The 27237-nt window shown below is 36.6% G+C and overlaps 2 protein-coding genes across 3 annotated transcripts; one reads left to right on the forward strand and one right to left on the reverse strand.

Annotated features, from left to right (window-relative positions):
• Positions 1-1141: 1141 nt before the first annotated feature.
• On the reverse strand, positions 1142-15729 carry si:ch211-216l23.2 (uncharacterized protein LOC565061 homolog). The gene is made up of 10 exons (XM_039762865.1): positions 15613-15729; positions 14196-14255; positions 13506-13592; positions 9494-9576; positions 7665-7797; positions 6241-6440; positions 3378-3653; positions 2776-2964; positions 2459-2587; positions 1142-1513 (listed from the first exon to the last, which is right to left on the reverse strand). The coding sequence occupies exons 2-10, from the start codon at positions 14246-14248 to the stop codon at positions 1479-1481; spliced, it is 1185 nt and encodes a 394-aa protein (XP_039618799.1). The 5' UTR covers positions 14249-14255; positions 15613-15729; the 3' UTR covers positions 1142-1478.
• A 24-nt stretch (positions 15730-15753) lies between these two features.
• Positions 15754-24328, forward strand: cnep1r1 (CTD nuclear envelope phosphatase 1 regulatory subunit 1). 2 transcript variants are annotated; one of them, XM_039762867.1, is made up of 7 exons: positions 15754-15834; positions 15925-16076; positions 20303-20374; positions 22654-22727; positions 23029-23138; positions 23319-23373; positions 23538-24328. In XM_039762867.1, exons 2-7 carry the CDS (start codon positions 16052-16054, stop codon positions 23577-23579), a joined length of 378 nt encoding a protein of 125 aa, XP_039618801.1. In that variant the 5' UTR covers positions 15754-15834; positions 15925-16051; the 3' UTR covers positions 23580-24328. The 2 variants fall into 2 exon arrangements, with proteins under 2 accessions (XP_039618801.1, XP_039618800.1); XM_039762866.1 differs by having other exon boundaries at positions 15800-16076.
• Positions 24329-27237: the final 2909 nt, after the last annotated feature.

Genomic DNA, 27237 nt, shown 5'->3' on the forward strand with positions numbered 1-27237 from the left:
AGAAAAAAAGTGTACAAGCAATAGGGACAACCGCACCCTGGAGAGGATTGTGAAACAAAACCCATTCAAAACTGTGGGAGAGATTCGCAAAGAGTGGACTGCAGCTGGAGTTGGTGCTTCAAGAACCACCACGCACAGACGTATGCAAACATGGGTTTCAGCTGTCGCATTCCTTGTGTCAAGCCACTCTTGAACAAGAGACAGCGTCAGAAGCGTCTCGCCTGTGCTAAAGACAAAAAGGACTGGACTGCTGCCGAGTGGTCCAAAGTTATGTTCTCTGATGAAAGTAAATTTTGCATTTCCTTTGGAAATCAAGCTCCCAGAGTCTGGAGGAAGAGAGGAGAGGCACAGAATCCACGTTGCTTGAGGTCCAGTGTAAAGTTTTCACAGTCAGTGATGGTTTGAGGTGCCATGTCATCTGATGGCGTTAGTCCATTGTGTTTTCTGAGGTCCAAGGTCAACGCAGCCGTCTACCAGGAAGTTTTAGAGCACTTTATGCTTCCTGCTGCTGACTAACTTTATGGAGATGCAGATTTCATTTTCCAACAGGACCTGGCACCTGAACACAGTGCCAAAGCTACCAGTACCTGGTTTAAGGACCATGGTATCCCTGTTCTTGATTGTTATTAATACACACACAGTGCATCCGGAAAGAATTCACAGCACATCACTTTTTCCACATTGTTATGTTACACAGCCTTATTCCAAAATGGATTAAATTCATTTTTTTCCCCCCTCATAATTCTACACACAAAACCCCATAATGACAACGTGAAAAAGGTTTACTTCCATTCATGTTGGGATAACACTCGACTTGGATAAGTAGTGACTTTGTAAATTACAAAAATTTGTTCTCTAATGTTGGTTGAGAGTGTATATAGTGAAGAATAACTGAACACAGAGAACAAATATATTTTTTATATATAAGATTTACTTAAAGTGGCCTTTAAAATTTGCCCGTTTTGAATGTGTAAATCATTAAGGTCTGAGCCAAGTAGATTTCAAGTCTAAATACTGTGGTAACTGCATCCAAATCATAAGAAATCACATGTCTGGGGCAAAGCAATATAGAACAGGTGTTGCATTGTTTAAAGCAGAGTTCTACCCACAAAAAGGGATGCCACTATTACAGGACTCGAGGTTCAAGGTTTCATATTCAAGTTTATTTGAAATGCCACCGCAGTACAAAACATTTCACAAGTAGCTAATTACATAAAGTATAGAACAAAGGAATACCACCCCTCCCACTCTGGCAAGTTGGCACTATAAAGTTACTACAGGCACCTTGCCACAACCCAATGCCCAACTCCCTCCCCCAAAAAAAACAAGGAAAAAATAAAAAACACAAATCTAACTGAACACTACAAGACAGTGGCGCTCTTTGAACGACGAAGTAAAAGCACCTAAAATGTTCTCACAGGGCGAGGAATGTGCTGGAGCTCTCAAAGGTGCATCTATCAGTCTTGCAACAGTAAAGCCTAGCGCCGCTGCTGACCAGGTCGTGAAGGTGGACCTGCACAGTAAACACAGACATTAGCTTATTGCATCTTTTCTGAAATATGCGTCAATTTAGTCTGACTCCTCACAGAACACATACAGCCACACTGAAATAATCTTATATACAATGTGATAAGTAGACAATTGATGTCAAAAGATGCAAAACACACAGAAGAACAGAGTAGAATTGTACATTGGTTAGCAGTGTTTAATGTCTTCAGAAGGAGCTGGCCCAAGCCCATTTCAATTGACTACATCCATCAAACCGCAAGCATATAGAAATTAAATTAATGATCAATGACTGAATTAAGCAGCACTATAACAAGGTCAAGCATTCAGTAAAAACCCAAAACCAGAATTTGGAAAACATTTGTTGCAGCAGAAATATGTATAATCATAGGCAAGAAACATCAAACTAGACCTCTACTTCAGCCTCCTCCTCTCAGCATTAACACTTCTACAAATAAGTAACACAAACATTGATAACTGGCTAATGCCATGCAGGGTACCACTCTAAACCATTACCACTCAAACTGCTGAATTTCAAGGTCACAGTCAGAAACAGATTTAGACATTTGACTGAAATTCCCAAAGTCACTGAAAAAGGTTTTGTAAAATGAGAAATGAATACAATTGTCCAGTAGCTTCTTTGAAATACAATTAAACTTGGAGAAAGACAAAAATCATACAGTTTGAAAGAAGATTCTTATAAAGGGAAACTCAAATGTAGATTGGCAAACACTGATTTTTGTGTTTTTAAATAGTAAAATCATGACCTTTTGGGAGTATTACGAGAATTCTTCAGGAGAAACTACAAATGAAAAACCTGTTGTAAAAGAACAAAGGAGGTGGGGCCCTGTGAATGTATAAAATAAGGAAAAACTACACCTTCTTGTGGGCTAAAAGTGTAATGATTTATAAAACTAAACAGGACTACTGCTACCATCGAACTGATACATACCTGGAGTTGGTAGAAGAGCAGGCTTTTCGCCCAACAAAGCCTTCTTTGAAGGGTTTAAGGGACCCTGCCCAAGACCAGCGCGTGAATGCATCGACAAGAGGGGAGGTGGCTTTGATTTAGGAAATGACCCTACAAGGGGGAAAAAAAATTCAAATAACACAAACACTACAATATACCGTACCTATAAGCCCTGCAAGCTAGACTGCTTAAGTAGTTTGAGTTATCTGCTCTAGAGAACCTGACGATTAAAAAAATGACTAGTTTTGGTTTATAGACTGCATATAGAAACATCCTTGACAGAACTTGAAACCGGTTACCTGGAGTTGGAAGCAGAGCTCCACTCTGTCTGTCCCCCATACCAGGAGGGCCAGGTGGGGAACGACCTGGGTGATCTTGCAGCACAGGATGGCCTGGAGTTGGAAGAAGAGGTGGAGGCTTGTTAAGACCACCAATCCCTTGGTTTCGGACATTTGGATAGGAACCATTACCAGTATTTAGTTGAGTTGCTGGGGGAAAAAAAAAAAGTAATAGCAATTACACATTAGAAACACATTTAAAGCTAAATAGCAATTTCTACATATTTTTGGTACCAGAAAACTACTTCCACAAGGTGGTGACACATGTATATACAGAAGTGATAGCATTAATAAAACATGATAATTTCAAACAGTGTTAAAAGGCACACATTGTCATTAGGACCAAAGGTTTATCAACTGAAGGCTGCCAAATCAAACTGAGGGCATTTTGACAAAACAAGTCAATTCTTGTGTGTGTGTGTGTGTTGGGGGGGTTGTTTGGTGAGGGAAATAACTGAAAATTTCTCCTAGACAAGTCTGACTTCAATAAGCTTTAAAGTTCTGAGTTTTTCAATCTGCACATTTACCAGGAAACCAAGGTACTGCTATGTTCAGAACATTACCTTCCATTTCCTCTTTCCTTGTCCTCACATACTCCGCTATTGTGTTCAGCTCTTCCAAATACAAATGTTTCCCTTCGCTCATCAGGAAAAAGAGGTGGCGAATGCTCAGGGGTATTGTATATTTGTCACTTTTCTCACGCTCCAGATAGTCATCAGCAAGGTCAGCAGCCTTCATTGCAATCTCCTCTCGTTCTTTCTCCAAATGCTCAGCATGCAAACGTCTGTGCTCAGAGGTCACAAAATCCAGTGCACGCTCTGATGGCATGTTCCGGTGTACTAAAAAAAGGACAGTTGTGTTATTGCAGCCTTGAAAGACAGCTGCCAAAGCAGCACGCAGTATAGCTTACAGGGCTGGGACAATAGCAAGGGACTGACAAAAAGAAAAAAATAAATAAAAATGGGCCCCAACAGGTTCTTGGCATAAAACGATGGTGAAAACTTACATTGCTGGCAGCTGCATCTATGAACAAATTTTGCCACACAACTATCAAGTAAGTTTAATATAACAAATATGATTAAGATTACTTACAGATTACTTATTCCTTAAATCAATCCAATTCACTCCAACAGCAGCTTCCCATTTGGCTCAGTCCTTTAATATTTAAAGCTTAAACATTAAGCCTAAAATTAAAAATTTACAGTCTGACCAAGTTAGGAGCTGACATTTACTGGTCTTACATGCTTATCAAGTTTGAGACATGTCCATGTACAGAACTGCCTTTGTACTAGCTCCATATAAGATAGCCAAGTCTGATAAAGACATTCAACCACCAGTTTTACCCCAGAAGCTTTTAACCTCTTGACATAGCTATACTAGAGAAACCTAACATGGATTGCATTAATACCTGGCTAACCATTAGCAATGGTGTTCTTTACCTCAATGGCTTCAAAATCCATACCTTAGACTAAACTGTAAGGCCATAAAGCTACACAAGACAAAATTAATAGAGAAGGAACATTGGCCGGATTATTCTAACTATGAATAGTTTTACAAATTTACTAAAAATGTCCAACTTGCACTGAATGATCACAACGATTCATCTGATATTCAAGTATATGTTGTAAACAACAAAGTAGAGCTTCAAATGCTCATAAATTCAAAAGATCACCATGGAACCTACCACATTACCTTTTGATTTTGAGCACACTAGGATACAGTGAGGCACCACACATACACACAGAGTAAATGGTACTGAATCGGTGTGCTGTGAGGAATAAAAGGTTTTTGAGACTGTGGTCTGAAGCTGCAAAGTTTTACTGTATTTAAGTTTTTCAATATACTAAAGTAGAAATTGGGTCCACTTTTTCAAAAACTGAATTATTCCACAAAAACTTAAATTCCAGTACCGATTACCTCAATCTGGAGTGAATCACCAGTCCATCACCATCAAAATTAAGGATAGAAATTTACCAACATGCGAGACAAAATACAAGACAGTAAGAAGGGCTGAGACAGAAATAACAAAAGGGAAAGACAAAGAGGAGTGGTAAAAAAAAAATTAAAAAAAAAAAAAAAAACACAGAAGGAAACATATTGGGGCAAGACATAAAACCCCACCCCCAAAAAAGACAGGATGACAAACCTACTTTGTGAAATGTGTAATGGTATTAGTCTAAAATTAGGTAAATGCCTTTGGTTGTGTTTACTGATTTATACAATACACTTGCAAAGAGAAAAAACCTGATACGCAATAAACATTAAGAATGTTTATTTTAGCTACGTGGCACAATACAAGATTCCCCCACCCCATTTTGTTTTTATGTAAGGATTTAATCTTATTAAGATTTGTAGTAGAAGTTCAAATATATGGTAAGGGAATTAGAAATTTTGTATTGCATTTGCTGATGTGCTCATATGATGTGTTGAGAAGTGAATTTGCATTCAGTAGTACCAACTACGTGTAAATTTCAATAATAAAAAGGTCCAAGGCCACAGAACACTGTCAAGATGACAACTTTATAGAATTTTTAAAGTGTAGAGGATGCTTTAGCATCTCTAGCAAATTTAAACAGTGCAACAAGTGGCTTGTTTACTAAAAATGTAAACAAGCCATAACACTCAATAAGAACATCAAATTGACAAAGTGGATTAAAAGTCAAGTAGTAAAACAGAAGCCACAAACATGTCACGCTGGGATTTTAATGTTCCTTTATAATCATTCTCAAGCTTGTATGTCTGAAGCATGTCACAAATTCCAAATTTATACAATGGTGGAACCAAGCAAGAATGGTTTAGAAAATTTATTAGACTAAATATATAGAATCTGTTACTGAAAGATCATATGCAAAGTACATTTCAGGCTTTTTCTTGTAAAATGTGTAGATTTTAGACTTCAAAGACACTGATGCCTTTAACAGATACCTGCCAGAAAGGCAAATAGAAATTGCATGCCAAAATGGCAGTATACCATGGCCTTGTACAGTATAGGTTGACTTTGCAAAAGATGTGGAGAAGAAATGTAGCTGTACCTTTGGGAATGGGAAGATATCACTTCCACAAAACCCAATATAAAAATGTATATAAAATACACCAAACTAACAATTATTTCTAATAAGTAGTATCCCTCTATATAAATATACCGATGTGAAAGCCCTGTATTACTTTATTTAGTAAGACAATTAACTTATACTTTAAATTAGTTTCATTTCATATTTACATGTATACAGTCTTCCTCATGAAATCCTTCTTTAGGGTAGCTGCAAGGTTTGAAAATTAATCCTTACTGCATTTGAGAAACTTGAGTACATGTGACATGTGTGCATGTGACAGACAAGAGTTAAACATGAAAATTAGGCTGTGTGGCTCAATTTAATTTTAAGATGGTATATGGCCATTTCTGCTGGTAGGAAAGTATTAACTTACTTTTGAGAGACTCGTAAAATATGATTACGGTGCAAGACGAAAGTGCTACATTTGAGTGCTCGACGAGAATACAAAAGGGAGAACCGTCATGTCGGACATCCTGAAGGGCACGGGTGAGACCTGACTCCGAGTGCAGGTAAATCATTTCCACCACAAGGCCACGGTCCTGCAAACAATGGCCTAGCGATTTTGCATAATCCCTTAAAGAAAAGAAAGAGCTGGTTACTTTGCAAAGAATATAAACAATGATAGAGCTGGATTATGTGACTATGTGGATGAGACATCCTGACTATGTCACTCAACATATCCAAGAGCTGTGGATGTGTTTGAAATTAGCAGCAGAAAGGCTTCAGATGACCAAACCCAAAAAAAAAAAAAAAAAAAAAAAATAACCAGGATACTTGTACCTGACTAAACTTGAATAAAAAAAAAAATATATAAAAACACACCACTGACTCCCTCTAACATTCCCTTCCTTATATTTTAAAGTAATCTAGGCAGGAATTCTATATTCATTTCACAGGATTAAATTTTATAGTCATTTAGTTTTGTGCCACGACTTTAGTAGGGGTAGTAAAAAACTAAAATAAAGACAATGCATTCTCAGCGGCAAGTATTTGCTATTCTACTTCGAAAGACTGTGATGGGAAATTCATTTTGAGTAAAAACGCAGTAAGCAAGCCAGCTTCTGAATCATTTTTACACGGAGACTGGTTCAGTATGTATGTACAGGGTTAGAAAATGTCCCTGCCTATGGTGAATGATGCAGGAACGGCACGAACAGGCATAGCTTTATATTGTGGGCTATTGAAATGCATTTTATTATTGTCAAATAAAAACAAGTTTTATAGGAGTCTCCCCTTATAGTAAAGCTTTGCTGTGTTGCTGCAAGGAGAAACTTTAAATATGGTGCAGTGTCGCGTTAACTATTTGCCACTTAACTAAAAAAAATAAAAATAAATTATGCATTCGCTTAAGACAACAGTGACAGACTCAAATTTCAAAATCTGTCATTACCTTTTTAAAATACTGCAACATTAAATAGTGAAATTATTAGCATTATTTGCAATCAAATGGGAATACGGTGGGAATTTTAGCTACTTGTCAATTGCCATAGCATGAGGGTGACGATTTGGCAATTGTCTAAAGCATGGCAAGTGGTATTAAACTATTCAAATCCATTTTAAAAATGTTTGCAGGTTGTATTTTGAAGTTGGATCTAGAACACATCCCAAAATAATAATTAAAAAAAAATCCTAAAAAGGACATCCTGGAAAAGCAGATGGGATGTCACGAATATAAACCTTAGCCTTTCACTGTGACACTTATTAAAACTGATACCCTCTCTCTCCACTGCTTAAAACAAACCTGCCAGTGGCTCCTTGGCTTTAAATACTTAAGCCTGAGGAAGGATCACAACTTACGTCTGCTGCTTTGTCACAGAGAGCACAACGCAGTCAGCTGGCCTCTGCCGGTCATACTCCTCCTGGATCTGTTTGTAGAACTGCTGATATAAGGAATTGCGCCGATCAGCTGGCGTAAAACCCTTGGCAGGTGCTGCAATAAAAGACATTTGCATTAGCTGTTGAATAAATATTTTATGGAGTACATTTCTCATGTCACACCATTTAAAAGGTACTTTAAAATGCATGCAACTTAAACACACTGAAAGTGCAAAATAAGGCAATTCCAATAAATGGATCAAAAGGGAACAAAAAGCCTAAAGCAGTATTTCAATCCTAGATCCTTGAGGCCTGTTATGGCTACAGGTTTCTATTCCAGCCACTTAAAATGGTAAATTACTTCTGCAAATAGAACATAATTTTACATTAATTATAACTGACTTGTATTTTAAGCTTCTAAACTCTATTCTTTTTCCCTTAGCCAGCAGCTGAACAATGAGATGCAAATCAACTTAAACATTCACCTAAACCAAGTGTTTCTGGGGCTCAAATCCTGGAGGGCCATTGCTTTCCAACTGACCAATGTAATTAGAAGCCATTAGGTGTTTTTAATTAAACCTGCTATTTAGTTTTATAGATTGCTATGTTCTCATTCTCCATTTCAGAAAAGTTTTTAAATTTTCTTCTTTGAGAACACCATCCAAATATTTTGTAGATCGCAACATGTCAATTCTCAGACATTCACTTTTTCCTTATAAACTTTTTTTGAAAAACTTGCAGGATATATAGGTGATTAACTCAATTAAAATTAAGTCAAAATAAGTATGTTCCAATAGCAGCAGGAAAGTGATTAATAATCAAGAAAATAGCTGCAATAAAAACTTGCGAGAACTGCAAACTAAAGATATATCCTAGAAATGGTAATTTACATGTTTTAAGCAAGGTTGAGTTGACTGCTTTATGGTAAGGAGGTTAAGCTGTATCTCTACAGCTCTCCTTTTTGTTCAAAACTCAGCAGGTTAGATAAAGTAAAAAGTATGACAATGCATCTCCAGTTATTAACTAACTTCATTGGTTTCTAGTCATTTAGATACATTTTAAAGCTCACCTTTTTGCACAAACTCAATAATTTAGCCCCTATTACAATATAAAACCTAGAACTTACTATAATCCAGACAGTAAATAATGAAGAGGCAAGACTGTTTAAAATTCAAAGAATTAAAAAATGGTACCATCAATGGTGACATCAAATTTAAACATCAAAATTTAAATCATAGCATAATCTCTTTAGAGAGCTCCCATTGGGGCATATCACAAGTTTAGTTAATTCAAAATGTGCAGCACAAGTGTTATTTTGTACGGCATCTCATCATTCCTAGCAGCTAGTAAGCCCTAGAATGAATGTGTCACCACAAACAATGGACCAACTTTTAGACATTACTGATCTAAATGAAACTCTTATCTGTGGACTGATTCATGATAGAACACCGCTGAACATGGACTGCTGGGATCAGGCTTTAATTAAAACAAACCACTGAATATTTTAGTATATTTTGCATGTAGCCGGTTTAAACCTTTTTTCCCCCCAAAAAATTTCATTCAATTGTACTATATTGGCAATTACTGAATATTGAGTGCACAGGTACACCTTCAAGAATAAACTAAACTGTACTAAATGAGTCTATGGCACTGAAATTTGCTAATTTGGTAGTGGAAACACAGTTGCTGTAGTTAAAACAGCTCACTTACATTAAATACACTAAACGCAAAACATATTGCAATATAAGGCATGTGAAAACAGCAGCAGAGTACAACACTGTCCCTATAAAAGGGAGAATACAGACACTTACCATTTTGGGAGTACTGATATCTTTCATAATGGTCCTCAGCACCTGATGAATAGTCATACTGCTTGCTTAACATCTCTTCAAAACTAGGAGGGAGTTAAAAAAACACTTCATATCAGTATTAAAATCTTGTACCATTTTAATGCTGTGATTGTATTGGATGATTTTTGTAAAATGGTGCTTGGAATTCTGTAAAACAAACGCATTTTTAAACTTGCAATAACTATTTGTGTGTTTGACAAAAGTGACTACCAAAAATAATCGGATATCAAACTCGCACAAATAAAACTATTTTCCAAAATGCAACCCTTTAGTTTCACTCAATGATAAAGCAGAACTACCACCAACTGCAGGTTGTATTTAAATTGCCAGGATGCAATAAACGCAATTGTTCAAGGGGCCAAAGAACCAAGGTTATTATAGTTAATGAAAACTATAATCAAAACTGAAACTATTAAAAACACATTTTCGTAAACTGAAATAAAATACAACCGAAATGAAAAACAAACTAAAACACCACCAAAAGTACCTGGAAAGACTAACTGAAATAAAATAATTTACTAAAAATATTTTTGAATGAATATTCTTGCCATTAGTCTTTAACCCTTGTAACTTAACTCTAAAGCACAAAGTCATCCTTTAAGAACAGTGAACAGCAGCTCATGACAGAGAACAGGTGTTCACACAGCATTTGCAGTGACAGGGCAAGCTGAATATGAGCATGTAGAGTATGTTAAACAGAAAGCGATTTATGTGCTGCCTTTCTATGCACTTGGTGTAAATAAAGACGTAACTCCACCTGAAATTGGAATGTGCTGGTCAACAAAACCTTTAACATATAGACAGAAAAGTCACGAGTGAGTAACGTTTCAGTTTATTTCTCAGGTGCCACCTCACACAGGAGAAATCATTTTACTTTCTTGTATATGAAGTACAGAAAAAAAAAAAATAGTAATCTTGAAAATATTCGACCCCAGGATTTTCAAGAATCGTTATTTTAGACATCCGAGTCCAAAGATACAATTTTTTCCAAATTGTGTCTGTATATATAACACAATAACTCAAAAACGCAACAAAATAGATGGGTGAAATTTGGCCAATTTTTAAAAATAAAATGAAACCGATTGACAGACTTTAGGTCATCAGACACGATTAGCATATTGTTAATAACCATTCACTTTGGCTTTAAAAATGTTGTAACAATTAAGCAATACTAACTTTGTAAAATTCCTGAGCTGGTAACGTTTCTGTTGAACTAGAGGTAGGTAAGTGAAGAGTATGCCAAGTGATGCAAAACTAAACATACTAATGTTTTTGTATTTATTCTCTATTTTAAAATATCTGTCCTTTTTATGCAGTGTCTCTCAAATTTGATAGTTGAAATATCACTTTTTGTTCTTAACATCAGCTTAATGTCGAATACAGTCTCTTACGTTTTGTGCCCGTCCATACACCTATTACCTGCTTTTACTCTGCTTAAGGGTTTATTCTTATATATTGGCTATTCAAGTCAGGCCACCCCTAACCTTCACACTACATGCTTGCTTTTCTTTGTTTCGCTCAATACAGCTGGGTAAGGTCTGATTCAAGTCTAAGAGTCCTGTTCTTTCTAAGCCCCCGTGATTTTCATGATCACACCTGCCAGAACACAGTGGAATCTTTTTTTCTGATCTCTTTTCAGGATATGCCCGAGATGGAATCAGATATCAATATGGGTGGTAGGAAATAAAGTCCAGTATAGGAGATTTTTGAATGCAATATTGAAGGCATTCATTATAAGCACATTGTCTTGGAGCAGGATATTTTATATGCTGTAGTCATGGAGGAAAAAACCCTCAAACCTTAACATTCATCTAAATTTCATTACAAATTGGTCCATTCTGGGCAATAAATGAAAAAGTGCCAACAGTCAGCACAGATTTGTTCAGCGCAAATGACAAAATATTCTGAAAATGATAAATTGCGTAAAATTGTTCATATTCAGTATCTGGTTTTGATTATGCTTGTTTTAATCAGACAAAAACAAAGCAGATAGTAAACCATGTAGTGGAGTAAGCTCCAATAAACTCATATCCAGATCTTTTAAGTGTGCACAGTTCTGTCCGATTGTGATGTCGGACACAAAACTAAACTTTGTAGGAGCTCCATACCATGATTTCTAAAACAAAAATTGAAATAGATATAAAAATAAAAATGTCTTGGTGAAATAAATTTTATCATATAAAAGAAATCCTGAGACGAGACAAGACTTTCTGAAGAGATGTCAAGTCCTGAGAGATGAGACTTAACATGAGATTGTTTTAAGTCACACCCTCCTCTCAACCATATTCAAACACACACACACACGGTCCTCTCACATCTTATTCGTGTGACACATTTCCTACTCTCGGAGCTCTTAGAAATTATGTTTTCATCACTTTAAGTTCCCAATTAAAGTTGCATTATGTCCAAATCCTATTGAAGAATTTCATCCTGAAGGGATATCAACAGAAGAAATGAGTACACAGGCAATCCTAGCACTGAGAAACAAAGTCAAATGAATTAATGTGAAAATTGTCGATCACATGGCAAATTGGTTAAACGCATATCAATAAACTATGCTGAAACAGTTGCCGATTGTGCGGAAGATGGAAACATCAACTTACAATGTTCCAAAGAATAACTACAACTGTTAACACCGTCCAGTCTTTCACCGCCCGAATTACTGTTGAAAGAAGGATGTATCTAATAAAGATAATATAACACATCTTCCCCGGATAACATTAGACAACAAAAGGAGATCTTGATATGCCATTCGTATTAAAACGTTAACCGCTTCCCATTAGAATAGATTTTGCAAAGAATTAAATCAGAGACAAACGAAATTCTCTCATGGGCAGTTATATGTTGCGTTGTCACAACGCAAGTCCAAACACAATCAAAATTCAATGTGATACTGATGAAAATTTAATTCAAACAATTTTTTTTTACTTAAGTTTTACATCAAAAATGTAAGTTTAAAAATTATTTGCGTATTAATTTCAAAGCCAAACAGAACAGAATCATATAATGCAACGAAAAACTTGAACACAACATGAAACAATTTAAAATTATTACGTTTTACTATTTTTTTTTAATATGGTTAATTACTCGCTGTAATGTAAAATAGTTCTATTATGCATATGGAACAATTCCCATGAAAACAATCTGTTTAAATTGTACATCTGCATCCCCATACGCGAGTGGCAGAACTGCAAAGTGGTCTGCGCGTAGCGCGGCCTAGGGGGTTGGCGAGCAAAGCGAGCAGGGAGCAAAGCCTCCTAGTCTAAATTAGAACTAAAAATACAAGAAAAACTAAAACTAAACTGAATTTCCAAGTAAGGTCAGAAAAAACAAAATTGATTATAAAAAGGCAAACTATAATAACCTTGCAGAGAACAAACGTATAAACAAAACCTGCTTGTACTAATAGAAGCTATGTACTGTATATGATGCATTAATTTGCCAGTAATCGAAATCTGCATGAATTTTTCAAAATGCCAATGCAGACACAGTAAATACCCAGGTCAGCAAAAACAAAAGAATTTCAAAGAGGGGCATAAAACAGCTGGGCAATTAATAAAACATGCACTTTATGCATTGGAACATAAATAGAAGACCTAAACTTTCCCAATTCAAAATTGTGGGTTTAAAAAAAAAAAAAAAAAAAGGTTTAGTGACATACTTTAAGGTAGAGGTTCTCATTTCCCAGTTGCAACTTTGTAATCAATCCAGAAATACGAAAAATATCATTTTTAGTAGAAACGTAAGGTACATTTTACACGCTGAAATTCATGTGCATCTCATTTTTACATTTTCTTTAAAGCTTTTGTTAGTTAAAACAATTCTTGTTAACATGCACATATGTGGTTGTGATAAAGTAGTAACAGCTGGTCTTTAACATGCCTCTTGTATGTAATCTACATATAAGCAAACGCCAATGTCATGTATTTGTGTAGCCCATTCATAAGCACCCACAATAAAGCTCTACTCTTACTTGCGGGTATCTTCATTAAATGCGTCTTTTCTTTCATCTCTGCCTGGATATGGAGCCATTCGGAAAGGTTTAAAAGGTCTGATGTTGCTGCAAAACAGACAAAAAAAAATCACTTACAAATAAAACAAAAATAAAGTGTACATATAAAATCCAATACTAGTCCACCGAGAACAAAATTTCCCAAAAATCCCTGTCCCACCATTAGAAAAATACTACATAGCCCTCCTAGACAATAATTTAAAAAAGTAAAATTTGTACTAACATGTAACTTCTCTGAGAGAGAACAATTTTATACCATTTCAGATTAGCGACAATATTTAGCATTTGTCCATGAGAAATTGTCACTAATTACTCAAAAATGCATCAGTATTATTACAACAGAACAAAAAAGGGCAGTAAAGAACCATAAGAGACTGGACCCTGCTTGAAGATCCACCATCAAAAAGAAAACGCCACAATCTACATTTCCATACTATACTACCATAAGAATCTAATGGAGTAATGAAGCAATATTAAAATATTGCCCAATATTACAGAAAGGTCAACAGATTTGTTTTAGATAGATACTATCTAAAACAAATCTGTTTTATGGTAACACTGGTTTCACTGGAAACACCACAGCAACCAAGAGACAGGTAGCATTCAGCAACTCCTGAGCACAGAGACAAACAGGAAGAGACATGTTTTTACCCTCCACCAGCAAGTGGTCCTCGATTCCTTGTGACCTTCACCCACGACGACATGTTCAATCTTTAAAAGAAAAAAGGAAAAGTTGGTTAATTGTTTGCTCACTAAGGTCCACGGATTCCGAATTCTCTGTTGTGCCTTTAGTTCTACTGCATCTAGACTTTAAGGCGACCTGCCTAATTAAATGGGAACAGCAGACTTAATTCTTTTAGAAATTAACTTGAAAAATTGGTTCAGGATGGCATTTAACTTGCCCTGACCTGCTGATCTTTCTTTCAGTTTACCCTGGTTGCCCAGTTGTTAAAGAATTTGCATTTGTATCATAAATTGTTATTTGCTCAGGGTTTTCTTGGAGTATTTTACCCTGGTTTATTGTCTCTTATTTGAACTCGTTGCTTTGCGTTTTCTGCATTTATCTTTGGTTAGGGTCTTATAGGAATATATGTATCCAGCATTACTTTATATATGCCATGTTGTTCATTCTAAAATTTCTGTGAAGCACTTCTGAGCCAGGGAAAGGGGCTTTAGAAATACAATCTATTGTCGTGTCAGTCAACTCATACACTTTTCCGTCTTAAAGTACTTAAAAAAAGGTCTATCTGCAATTAACATATTAGGCGCTTGATGTCCCAATTTTTAGCAGCCGTCTCCTGCAACCCAAATGTTGTCGCACTAGAATCGTCTAATAGCCATCGCGATGCAAAATATTTGGATACAGCACCGACTCTGCTAAAGCGCCAATCTTGAATTCAAGTTTCCCACTTATTTAACCAAAGGAGTACTTAGGTTTCCTTATACTAACTCGAATACGGAACGTTCTTCTAGTTTTATTTGAACGATTTTGTGTATACTACGACTGGAGACACTGGCCATAATTGATGTAACCCTTTGTGAAAACCACTTCACAAATTTCACACAAATACAAATTTCAGATTTACTCTACCCGAAGAGGAGTTAAAAAATAGGCGAGTACGGATTACTAAAAGTAAATTTTGAAATATGCAACCCATATAACTTCATGCAGGCCCGTTTTCTCACACATGGAAGATCTACAGTGGGTAGGCCCATTTCGTTCTCTCGTCTCCATACCACAGCCTGCAGAATCTTAAAGCGGCTGTGCCAAAGAAAGTGGGCATAGGGGCTCTTCACGCTTAAATAAACGACCCTGGGTACCCTATGTCCATCTCACTCTTGTTTGCACACAATATATCACGGCCTACTCACACTCTTTCCCGCGTCGAGGTTATCCGCTTTCAAAGGCTCTATTCTGCATCAAAACGATGCAGGCCTGTTCTTTGACGCACCTCCGCTCCAAACATAACCGATTTTCAACTTTGAATGCATATGTAAAAGAAATACAATGAACACCCTAGAATCTATAGATTATATCATTAAAAAACGAAAACCAGTTACTACTTACATAGAAAGCCACTCGATATGGCAACAACACGAAAAACCTCGAGGACGACGCTCCCACTCTGAGCCGCAGACTATAAAATGTCCGTCGTAAAACTCGCGAGGATTCTAGCAAATACCTCAGTGAGGCGCTGGAATATCACGTTGGCGCCTGGAGCGCAAAACCAATCGCGGGGGAGGGGTTTTTGTTACGTCATCAACCAGTGACACGGAGCACACAGAATCGGTGAGTTCAGGTTTACTCGAGCAATGAAGCCTTGAGGAGGAAAAAAGGGGAATAATAACCTGTACATGACTTTCTCCCTGACCGAGGCAGTAGTCAGCGGCACCACATCAGAGGAGTGAAGATCGGAGGTTCCTTGAAAGGTGTTTGCGACCGGGACAGGAAATTGAGAGAGTAGTAACCTTCCCTGTCAGCAGTGTCCCAACGAACAAGCTCTGCAATGAACTCCCTGGAGCAGGCCGAGGGTGAGTGTGGAAGTCGTAAAAAGAGGAACTTTTTACTTGGGGTTGGACAGTTTGAGATGAATATTTTGTGACGTGATGTGGATTGACTCAAATAGTCGTACAGAAGGAACTATGACAAGACTGAGTAATTCATTGAACCTTGCCCAGGGATATTTGTTTTGAATGACACAGGAAAACGAAGATTTTGTAAAACACGTAATATATAATAAATTGAGTATTCTGATTCCAAATCTTAATACAGTGTTTTCCTAGCACGTCTAGATCTTAAGTTGCATACACTCGCTTGGCTGTTGCTTAATAGTTTGATATTCATCCTGTTGCATGACGCAATGATTACCACTAATAACATCTGTACATTTGGTAGCCCCTAGCATGAGTACATTCCTAGAGGCATGCCAGCGTATCAGCATGTCATATCAGTCCTCTGATGTCAACAGTGTGACTGGATAAGACAACAGGGGCTGACGACATGCCTAGAGCTTGCTACGTTTTTGTTGGTGTTTCTGTTTTAAACCTCAAATGAACATCAACCATCCCGATCATTTTTGTTACATTTGTGGGGAATATCAGCGCAAGATATTGTCAAAGAGAGTGACGATTGCTAACACGTATTATTTTGCATGTCAAGTCGAATATTAGGATAAAAGTTGGGCATCTCATGTCTGCTATACAGTATATTCTTTTGGGCATTCGCCCTGGTTGGTTGATGTGCCTATGGTGTGGCATGAACAAAAAAAAAAAACATCAGTCAAACTTTATTTCTGAATGAGTAAAATCGAATGTGGATTTTTTTTTCACCTAATTTGGGTATTGCAAATAAAGAACATGGAGAGTAATTCCACCAAGATATTTCTAATATGGAAGCAAGATATCAAGGCCACTTCAGCCCCAAAATGATGGGTAACTACTGTTGGTTTGTTCAACGCACAACAATGACCATTGAAAAGCAAGTACTTAAACTATTCAAACATGCTTTACTTATTACACTGAGCGTAAGGTGAATCTTATGAAACATAAATACTTTAATTTCTGTACATTCTGTTTTGTTATGAATACATCAGCTTGGCAACACAGAGTTGTGGGGCAGAAACTAGTTCTGCATTATATGCAGTTTATTTTTTGCACATGTACACTTAACTTAAGATCCTGACAGGATAGACAAAAATCTGACTTTAGAGTTGAAATCAGCACTGTTGATTTAGTGTAGGACGCATGGACTCCACCCAGTGGTAGATTTTATTTATGTCTTTTTTGTGGTTCAGTATAATTGTGTATTTGAGTAAGCTTATAATTGTTTTGGCCCACAATTTTATATTAATCATTGTGTGTACAGGACTGGTCAACATAGCTGCCCTCACCTATAAAAAACAACTTTGTGGTGTACAAATCTGACATTAAAATCATTTTATCACATGTATAAATAGAGACATTTTTTTAATCCTGAAGGAAATTTCAGATTTACAGCAGCAGACAAAAAAGGAACAAATGTGCATAGAACAAGATTTATCTATAAGTAGTAGGTGCTATCGATTAGCAGTAAAATTATTGGTTTGCAGCAGACCTCAATCACTGAGCTGTATTACAAGCTTGTTAGAAAGAAGGCCAACTCATTTCTGTCAGACAGTAGCCATCCTCTTTATCCTAAATTTCGGCTGCCATCAGGCTCCAGATTTAAGTTCCTCAGCGTAAGGAGCAACAGATTTAAGAACTCTTAGTCCTAGAGCTATAAGCATTTTAAATACTGCTAATTGTTTGCAGTGCTGCTGAATTCTGAATTTTTATTTTGTGTACTGTTAAAGTTTCTAAACCAGCTCACCAGACATCATAGGCTACATTTTCAAATCTTTATTTCCTTAAATGCAAATAGTTCACATCTTGTAAAGCAAGATAAATACATTTTAAAATTGTTTATTTTTTCTTTGACAAATTTAATGGTAATCCAGTCATCAATTTCATTAGTTCTTTTTGCCAATTTCGGAATCACATGAATAATAATCTAGTCACAAAAGCCTATGCCGGTCCATCAAAGGGAAAGAATTAATATATCTCCAAAGTATAGTTTTTGTTATCTAGAGGAATTATCAGTTAGACAACTTTATAACTCCAGAACCTATGTTGGTTTACTTTAAATAGAGCAATTTTACTTGTTTTTAGGAAATTCATGTTTTTTTCTGTCCTTACTATTTTGGATATCTTTAAAGATATGTGTGACAAGTGACTTCAATTACCAATGTTTTTATGCATTCATTAGTATCAAACTTCTAAGTTATTTTTCATTTATTTTTTTTCTGTCTTTATGATTATGACATCTTTAAAGATAGGTCAAGTGTTAGACCTCAATTACCAACATTTTTATGCATTAATTAGAATTAAAATTATGGGAATAATGAGAGGACACATATAGAAAATGTGTTATCTACATTAGAACAGCTTGGCAAGCTTGGTAGAATTTAAGTTCTAAAGTTTGTGCCCAGTTCTGGTAATTTGCATACTCACTGAAATGTTTATTCAGTCTAGTTCTACACTTCTCATATATAGTAGTTTTTTTTAAATATATGAAAATAAAATGAATTAAGTTCTGCATTTTTTAAATCTGAAAACATATTAACTTATTAGGTGGTGATGTGCTGATCTGCGCCAAAGGTTTTATAACAGAATGTTTTGTTTGCATTCATGTAAGTGATTCATAGCCTACTAATTTAAGAAATTAATGAACAGTATTTTAAAATTCAATATAAACCTGGTTGTTTCACATGTAGGTAACATTAAGACCATAATTATGTATTACATTAGCAGTAATATATAACATATATACTCAGCAAAAAAAGAAACGTCCCTTTTTCAGGACTGTGTATTTCAACAATAATGTTTTAAAAATCCAAATAACTTTACAGATCTTCATTGTAAAGTGTTTAAACAATGTTTTCCATGCATGTTCAATTAACCATAATCAATTAATTAACATGCACTTGTGGAATGGTCGTTAAGACCTTAACAGCTTACAGAAAGTAGGCATTTAAGGTCACAGTTCTAAAAACGCAGGACACTAAAGAGACTTGTCTACCGACTGTGAAAAACACCCAAAGAAAGATGCCCAGGGTCCCTGCTCATCTGCGTGAACGTGCATTAGGCATGCTGCAGGGAGGCATGAGGACTGCTGATGTGGCTAGGGCAATAAATTGCCATGTCCACACTGTGAGACGCCTAAGACAGCACTACAGGGAGACAGGAAGGACAGCTGATCATCCTCGCAGTGGAAGACCACGTGTAACAACACCTGCACAGGATCGGTACATCCGAATATCACACCTGCGTGACAGGTACAGGATGGCCACAACAACTGCCCGAGTCACACCAGGAACACACAATCCCTCCATCAGTGCTCAGACTGTCCGCAATAGGCTGAGAGAGGCTGGACTGAGGGCTTGTAGGCCTGTTGTAAGGCAGGTCCTTACTAGACATCACCAGCAACAACGCCACCTATGGGCAAAAACCCACCTTCGCTGGACCAGACAGGAGTGGCAAAAAGTGCTCTTCACTGATGAGTCACGGTTTTGTCTCACCAGGGGTGATGGACGGATTTGTGTTTATCGTCGGAGGAATGAGCGTTACACCGAGGCCTGTACCCTGGAGCGGGATCGATTTGGATCGATGGCTACTGCCATTCCCCCCAGAAATGTCCAGGAACTTGCAGGTGCCTTGGTGGAAGAGTGGGGTAACATCTCACAGCAAGAACTGACAAATCTGGTCCAGTCCATGAGGAGGAGATGCACTGCAGTACTTCAAGCAGCTGGTGGCCACACCAGATACTGACTGGTACTTTTGATTTTGAGCCTCCCTTCATTCAGGGACACATTGTGAAACATTTTTAGTTTATGTTTTATGGTGTTGATTCTTTTAGTGTTCATACAAATATTTACACATTAAGTTTACTGAAAGTAAAAACAGTTGAAAGTCAGAGGACGTTTCTTTTTTTGCTGAGTAATATTTTTATATACTTTATATAAATAAAGTACTAGTTCTTTTACCTACAAATTAAAATAGAAGCTTATAAAACATTTACATTATGTCAACAATAAATCATAATTTTCTTAGGGTTTTTATTTAGCGGTGGCTTTTCAATGATGTGCTTTTACAGTACAAAGATGGTCTTGTTGTTTAGATGCACATGTATTTAATTATGATTCAAACTCCTAAGATTAACTTATTTTTCTTTTTTTTTATAGATCTTAAGGCATTTGAAAGAAGACTTACTGAATATGTTTCTTGTTTACAGCCAGCAACTGGTCGTTGGCGAAGTAAGTAAAAAGTAGTTCCAACTAAGACTAGGTGGTTTTGCACTTGGAAGGACAAATTTGTGCCAAGTGTAATTCCGCAAGTCTCTGCTTATATAAATAAGGTAAAAAAAAAAAAAGTCACTCATGTCTTTTGTGGTTGTAGTAATTATGTAGTCAGATTTGAGTACAAATTATACATGTTTATTTTGATATGTTTTTGTATACATTTATCAAACTTTTGCATTGCACTCAAGAAATTTTATTCAATTCCTCTTTACAATACGGGCTAAAGATCATTGATATTCAAGGCATTTTGTTTGTTTACACACAGTACACTTACCATCCCACTACAGCAACTCAGTGGGGTGGAAGTGTGGACGTTGTCTTAGCCTTTTCCAAACATGAATTCTTTTCTTCTTTTGCTATACATTTGTAGATTTTCCTGGTGTGCTTAGGTTCATTGTCCTCTTTCATTATTCACTTTCATCAAGTTTTAGTTGTGGGACAGATGGTGTCACTTTTTTTCTCTAGCATATCCTTATTTGAAAAGGAGGTAATGGTGAGCTCAGTGATTGTGATGTGAGGTCCCATGGCTGCAAAAACCCATCTGCCACTGTGTATGAGGTTCTTGTGGTGAAGCACAGTGTTTGGTTTTTGCCTAAGCTAACATTGCATATAATGATAAAAGAAGTCCACACTTTTGTTTGTCCAAAGGACATTGTTTCAGGAGTCTTATTTCTAATAGCAAAGTTATGAACTGTAACATTTACCATGTAGCCTTTGGGCTATTTGTGATTTCTCATATAATTATATGGCTGATCTTTGGGTGAATTTGCTAGGACACCTATTCTTGGTAGTTGTTTTAATGCTATCCATTTCAACAGAAATCTTCTAATGGTAGAATGATTATTTTCTAATTGTTTTGAAATGACCTTATAACTGTCCCCAGACAGATGAGCAGCAACAGTTACTTCTGTGGTAATATTTGCAAATGTCTTTTGTCCTTGGCATAAACTTCATTGTTCCAGACCAAACTGTCAAAGGTTCTTTTTTATATTGAGGAGGCAGAACTTCCTGCTCATCAGAAACTCATGTGTACCAGATTGGCAGCACCAGCCCCGAATTACTCTTCTTGACTGAGATGGAAACAGCAAGGGTGTACTTTCATCTTCACACATGGATTTTGACTGTTGACTTGTTTCCTACTGAGTACATAGTAACAAAGTTAATTTGGATTGTGCTTTGTCAGCCTTCATTAGGTTTATTTAAATTGAGGACTTTGTGTTGACTAGATGATTGCTAGTTATGTCCTGATGCATAAAACTGTATAAGTGAAAGGTTAAATGGTTTTTAAAAATGTACTTACTTTTTTTAGATGAACATATTTATTGCTTAGGTAAATTTAATATTGGCCTACCTTAAACTGATTTTCATGTTGAAATATACCTCATCAAATTAGGAAAGGTGCTAATGTGTTCAAGTCTCTCATATTTAAACATCATAATTCATATATTAATATGCATATAGAACATTGTTCCTTATTTTTCCCCTAAACGATATGCAGTACATGTTATCTTTTATTGCTGACATTCTACCGTCAAATGGTAAAAGCTGAAGTTTGCTGCTCCCAGCTAAATGCCTCCCAGTATAAATCAACTTACAATAGCTTAATATTCAGACCTAACCTAACTTTTGCAGCCCATTCATTACGTTTTCAACAATGCACAAAGCCAACAGATAGCCTGGCTAGTTAGAAATGTACTTCTTATGTTGAAGATTGTTAATTAAAACAATTTTTATAAGTAACGAGGGGCATTTGAAGCAGAAAGCTTTTGGCAATAGTCCATCCATCCATCCACTATCCAACCCACTATATCCTAACTACAGGGTCACAGAGGTCTGCTTGAGCCAATTCCATCCAACACAGGGCACAAGGCAGGAAATAAACCCCGGGCAGGGCGCCAGCCCACCGCAGGGCGCACACACACACACCAAGCACACACTAGGGACAATTTAGAATCATTTTGGCAATAGTGATACAGGTAAATGAAAAACTTTTAAGTGCACAATAAAAGCAATAAAAGGAGAGCTTCCATTGATACATATATGTAGTTAATTAATTATGCAGAGCTTGTGTGCCTAATGTTAATCATAGTAGTTTTGTGCATACGGTTTATTGGAGTAACACATCCATTGTTGCAACGTAACTTAAATGCTAAGTACTTCTTTGTATTGTCTGCCTAGATAAACTTTAGCAGTGTATTACCAGACACATACTGATTGGATTTTCTTGTGTACAGTTATTCTCATTGTGGTGTCTGTGTGCACAGCAACTGGTGCGTGGAACTGGCTTATTGACCCTGAAACACAGAAGGTGAGTGGCTTCTGGTCTCCACTAATTGTGCATAATAATATATATTCCTATTGCTGTTTACCTTGAATTTTGAACATGTTTTACAGTATATGATCGAAAATAAGCAAGTGACTCTTGTTATAATTCTAAATTTGCATTTAGAATGGCCACTGATTAGTATTGGCAGTAATGAAAAAGCCAGCCAGTCCCCAGGTTTTACAACAGTGTATTACGTCCCCACATCATGCCTTTCTTTTTTTGTTAAAAACAGAAGACAAAATGCTTTATTTGCATTCCTTTTGAAAACTGTGTTATCTTCTAGGTGTCTTTCTTTACGTCCTTATGGAACCACCCATTTTTCACCATAAGCTGTGTGACCCTGATAGGCCTCTTTTTTGCTGGAATACACAAGAGAGTCGTGGCTCCGTCAATGTATCCTTTTTTCTGTGTAACCCAGACAGGTGGATCTGATGGGGTTTAAGCTGTATATAACAATACTTCTTGAAGTAGCAACATGTGTGCTTGGAATAGTTATTTTCAGAAACTGCTACAAAATAAACATACATTCTACAGATATTCAGACTTATTTTTTTTTAACCATGCTGTTCACAGTATAGCTGCCCGCTGTCGGACTGTCCTGGCTGAGTATAACATGTCCTGCGATGATGTGAGTAGTTTTATGTATGACAAGAAACAAACTGTAGAAGTGAATGTGTGTAGTCTTCTGATAAAATACATTGCATTAACTGCCTGTGGAATGCATACGTTTCAACATCACGCACCCTGATTTAACACTCTAAATGAAATTCCCATTTTTTCTTTGTTTTTCAGACTGGAAAACTGATCTTGAAGCCTCGTCCCCATGTACAGTAGCTATGGGTTTTGCTGTTTGGGAGCCAGGGAGGAAACTTCATTGTATTTACATGATCAGTACAGTACCTATTATGGCTTCAGACTGTACCTATTATGGCTTCAGAATAACTTATATGTGAGAAAAGCCTGACGTGATGCAGCAGGGTTTTGCTGTTTCAAATTTGGATATGAAGAGCAGTAGAGTATTATTTTTCCTCTGAAATCCATTGTTTAAGTTCTGTGAAAGTCGGAGAAGCTGTTCTACATATTTGCTTATCCTTACATCCCATTTTTGTCCAGTATCTGTATCTCACAAAGCTTTACATTTGGTTGCCTACCTTTCATATCTGTTATTTCTGAAATTAAATAGGCTTCATGGCCCTTCGTTCTTTTACTCTTAATTCCTCAGGGAGATCCGAAGCTAGTATTGTGCTGCTCCGAAATGAGGCATGTTATCTATGTTACTGTAAATGATATAATGGATATAATTCAAGCAAACACACTGCTTGATTTTAGATGTATACATTTTATTTATAACGTTACAGCAAACATTTTGAAATAATGTTTTTAAATAGCAAGTAAGCTGTAGGCTTGAATCCAGCAAAGGTTCATGCAGCTGAGGAGTTGCTTGTTGGTTATTTTCCTAACTAGTAGAACAAAGCTTTGTTTTAATACAACAGTCAAATAAGAAAGCAAAAGTGTTGTGCAGCTGGAAATGTAATTATATTTCACATACTCCTTCAATAAAGTTGTCTTCTATTTTTCTAACATTTTCTTTGTGTTTTTCTGACAGAATTGAAAAATGTAGAGAAATGTTTCATTGATCACAGTAGTTACTATGCTCTACTATCAATCAAGAGTACTGTTGCAGTCATTGTGTGGCAGGCAGACTATAGTGGATGCATTAATCTGAAGATTATCTTTTATATTATAAGTTTCTTTCCTTGCTTGCTGAATCTGTGTGCAGTACCCATGGTGGATAAATCTTTCTAGAATCTTAGCAGTAGTAAGCTTTCAAAAAGTTCAAAGAAATGTCATTCAGTCTAAAAAAACTTGCAAATTTTAAAATTTTAACGCTACACTTACAACTCATGTACCCAGCTGGGGGCAGCAAACAGTTGATTCAGTTGCCACATTTCACAGCAAACTACTAACACTTGTTAGTAATTGGTATATTTTGCCTTGTTTTAATCTTTTTATGAGGTTTTCTTTGGCAATAATACAGTGCTAGCCAAACTTCCTGGAATTGCCAAGGTACATTTGTATAATTGTTTGTCTGTTTGTATAATGATGCCTCATCATTTAATCGAATTGAATGAATGTCTGCCATTAAGAAACAGTAAAAGTTGCTAATGCCATTCTCAGTTGAATTAAACTTCATAAGTTCATTTCAGAGTTACAGTCATATGTACACAGTACAATGATATTTCTGTTTGCACATTTAACCAACATGGAGCAGGGGGCACTGCAATAATAAGTAGTGGTGAGCGAAGCAGTTGAATTTTCTTGTGCATACAGTTTGGCAAAATTGATGCTACATTTAATTTCACATGTGGTCTCCCAACCACAAAACTCACTAAAAAGGATGGTTTTACAAGTTAATTTTGAGGGTTTAAAAGAAACATTGCTCCTTAAGATTTTTGCAACACCATGCACCACTTTTAGACGTGTATATTTCTCAAAAAGGGCTCTAGATACAAATAAATAGGGAAATACTGTCTTTTGGAAATTCAACAATGGACAAACACAACCCACAATGAGACAAAATCATGTACTGTTAGACAAAAGCTATAATTCAGCAAGACAATAAAATTGTTATACAGTTTAATTGAGAATGAAAATGTTGTAACTGGAGTCATGCAGTCTTAAATGAAATAATGCCTTGGCCAGTACAGAACCTCATGTATGCTGATAATAGTGTTCTCCCATCAGCCCAACTCACTGCTACTGCCTGACAGGAATTATAGACCCAACATCTGTACTGTTTTTTGGGTTGCCCTCCTCCAGTACACCTTCTCCCCACTACGCAATATAGCCCATATTTTAAGTTGCAACAAAGCATTGCACATGCAAACGTATGTGGAAATTGGTTCAACCATTGTTGCCTGACTGACAAACAATCAAATATTCTGATTTTATCTACTGTGCCTAGATTATATTATAACATTAATACTACATTTAATTCTCTCCCCTAAACTTCATATTCCCAGTTTTCCCCTTTTTTCAAATAATACTGTTGAAAAAGTAGAGTTGAAGAAAAGAAAAAGGTCTTAAGATGTAAAACTGTTCTATTGATTGACTAAGAATAGCTGTTTCTAAGACAGGTTGCCATATTTGTGTCCTACTGAGCAACATTTATTCTTCCCAGTGTCACCCAGTACAGTGAGTATATGCCTAAGCCATCATAATACAGAGATAGATACTTTATTAATCCCAAGGGAAAATTCACATACTCTAGCAGCAGCATACTGATAAAAAACAATATTAAAGAGTGATAAAAATGCAGGTATAACAGACAATAACTTTGTATAATGTTAACGTTTACCCCACCCAACCCGGGTGGAATTGAAGAGTCTCAGTCTGCCAGTGGAGCAGGACAGTGACAGAGAGCAATTGTGATTTCTTTTATACAATACAATACAGTTTATTTTTGTATAGCCCAAAATCACACAGGAAGTGCCGCAATGGGCTTTAACAGGCCCTGCCTCTTGACAGCCCCCCAGCCTTGACTCTCTGAGAGGACAAGGAAAAACTCCCAAAAAAACCTTGTAGGGAAAAATGGAAGAAACCTTGGGAAAGGCAGTTCAAAGAGAGACCCCTTTCCAGGTAGGTTGGCATGCAATGGGTGTCAAAACATGGGGACAATACAATACAATACAATACACAGAACAGAACAAATCCTTAATACAGCCTGAAAATAAAAATTTTAGAAGTATGGAGCAGAATTTAACAGTAGATGATATCACATAATAAGATTTGGATATTTTTAGAGTCCTGGAGACCTCATCCATCAAGGTGCCTCCCACATTTGGCCATTCCACGACTGAAACAGTGCTGGGCAACCCAATCCGATGAAAGGACCCTCTTTCCCATGATTCCTGTGATCCTCCATCAGGGATGACTTTACCATAGGCAGGCAAACAACTTGGCAGGTGGGCGTGGCACCAATGCCACATTTGAGTACCGAGAAAGAAACAGAATAGGTGAGGGTTAGTATTCAAATATAACTATCATGTTACTTATGTTTTAGTGCTAATGACTAACAACAGAGATGCAGTATGTACAGTTAATCAGCAGCTCTAGTCAGGATATGCTAAACTGAAGTAGTGAGTCTTCAGCCGGGATTTAAAGGCTGAGACGAAGGGGCATCTCTTATAGAAGCAGGAGACCATTCCACAGTTTAGGGGCCCTGTAACTAAAAGCTCGACCTCCCACTGTTATTTTATTAATCCTTGGAATCCTAAGCAGACCGGCATCTTGAGATCTTAATGTGCTCAGGTTTGTAAGTCATGATAAGTTCAGACAAGTAAGCGGACCTTGGCCATTTAATGCTTTATATGTTAAAAGGAGGATTTTGAAATCTGCCCTAAACTTAACTGGGAGCCAGTGTAAGGATTTAAGAACTGGAGTTATGTGTTCATATTTTCTTGTTCTTGTAATCATTCTTGCCAGCCGCATT

The sequence above is a fragment of the Polypterus senegalus genome, chromosome 9, assembly GCF_016835505.1.
Source record: "Polypterus senegalus isolate Bchr_013 chromosome 9, ASM1683550v1, whole genome shotgun sequence".
Classification (NCBI taxonomy): Eukaryota; Metazoa; Chordata; class Cladistia; order Polypteriformes; family Polypteridae; genus Polypterus; species Polypterus senegalus.

Excerpts from the sequence above, each read along its gene's own strand:
- si:ch211-216l23.2 (XM_039762865.1), bottom strand. The coding sequence starts at position 14,248 with ATGTCGTCGTGGGTGAAGGTCACAAGGAATCGAGGACCACTTGCTGGT. Across the intron at positions 13,593-14,195 it reads GGACCACTTGCTGGTGGAGG|CAACATCAGACCTTTTAAAC; the intron begins GTAAAAACATGT and ends TCTGTTTTGCAG. Across the intron at positions 9,577-13,505 it reads TTTAATGAAGATACCCGCAA|TTTTGAAGAGATGTTAAGCA; the intron begins GTAAGAGTAGAG and ends ACTCCCTCCTAG.
- cnep1r1 (XM_039762867.1), top strand. The coding sequence starts at position 16,052 with ATGAACTCCCTGGAGCAGGCCGAGG. Across the intron at positions 22,728-23,028 it reads TTGACCCTGAAACACAGAAG|GTGTCTTTCTTTACGTCCTT; the intron begins GTGAGTGGCTTC and ends GTTATCTTCTAG. Across the intron at positions 23,374-23,537 it reads ATAACATGTCCTGCGATGAT|ACTGGAAAACTGATCTTGAA; the intron begins GTGAGTAGTTTT and ends TTTGTTTTTCAG.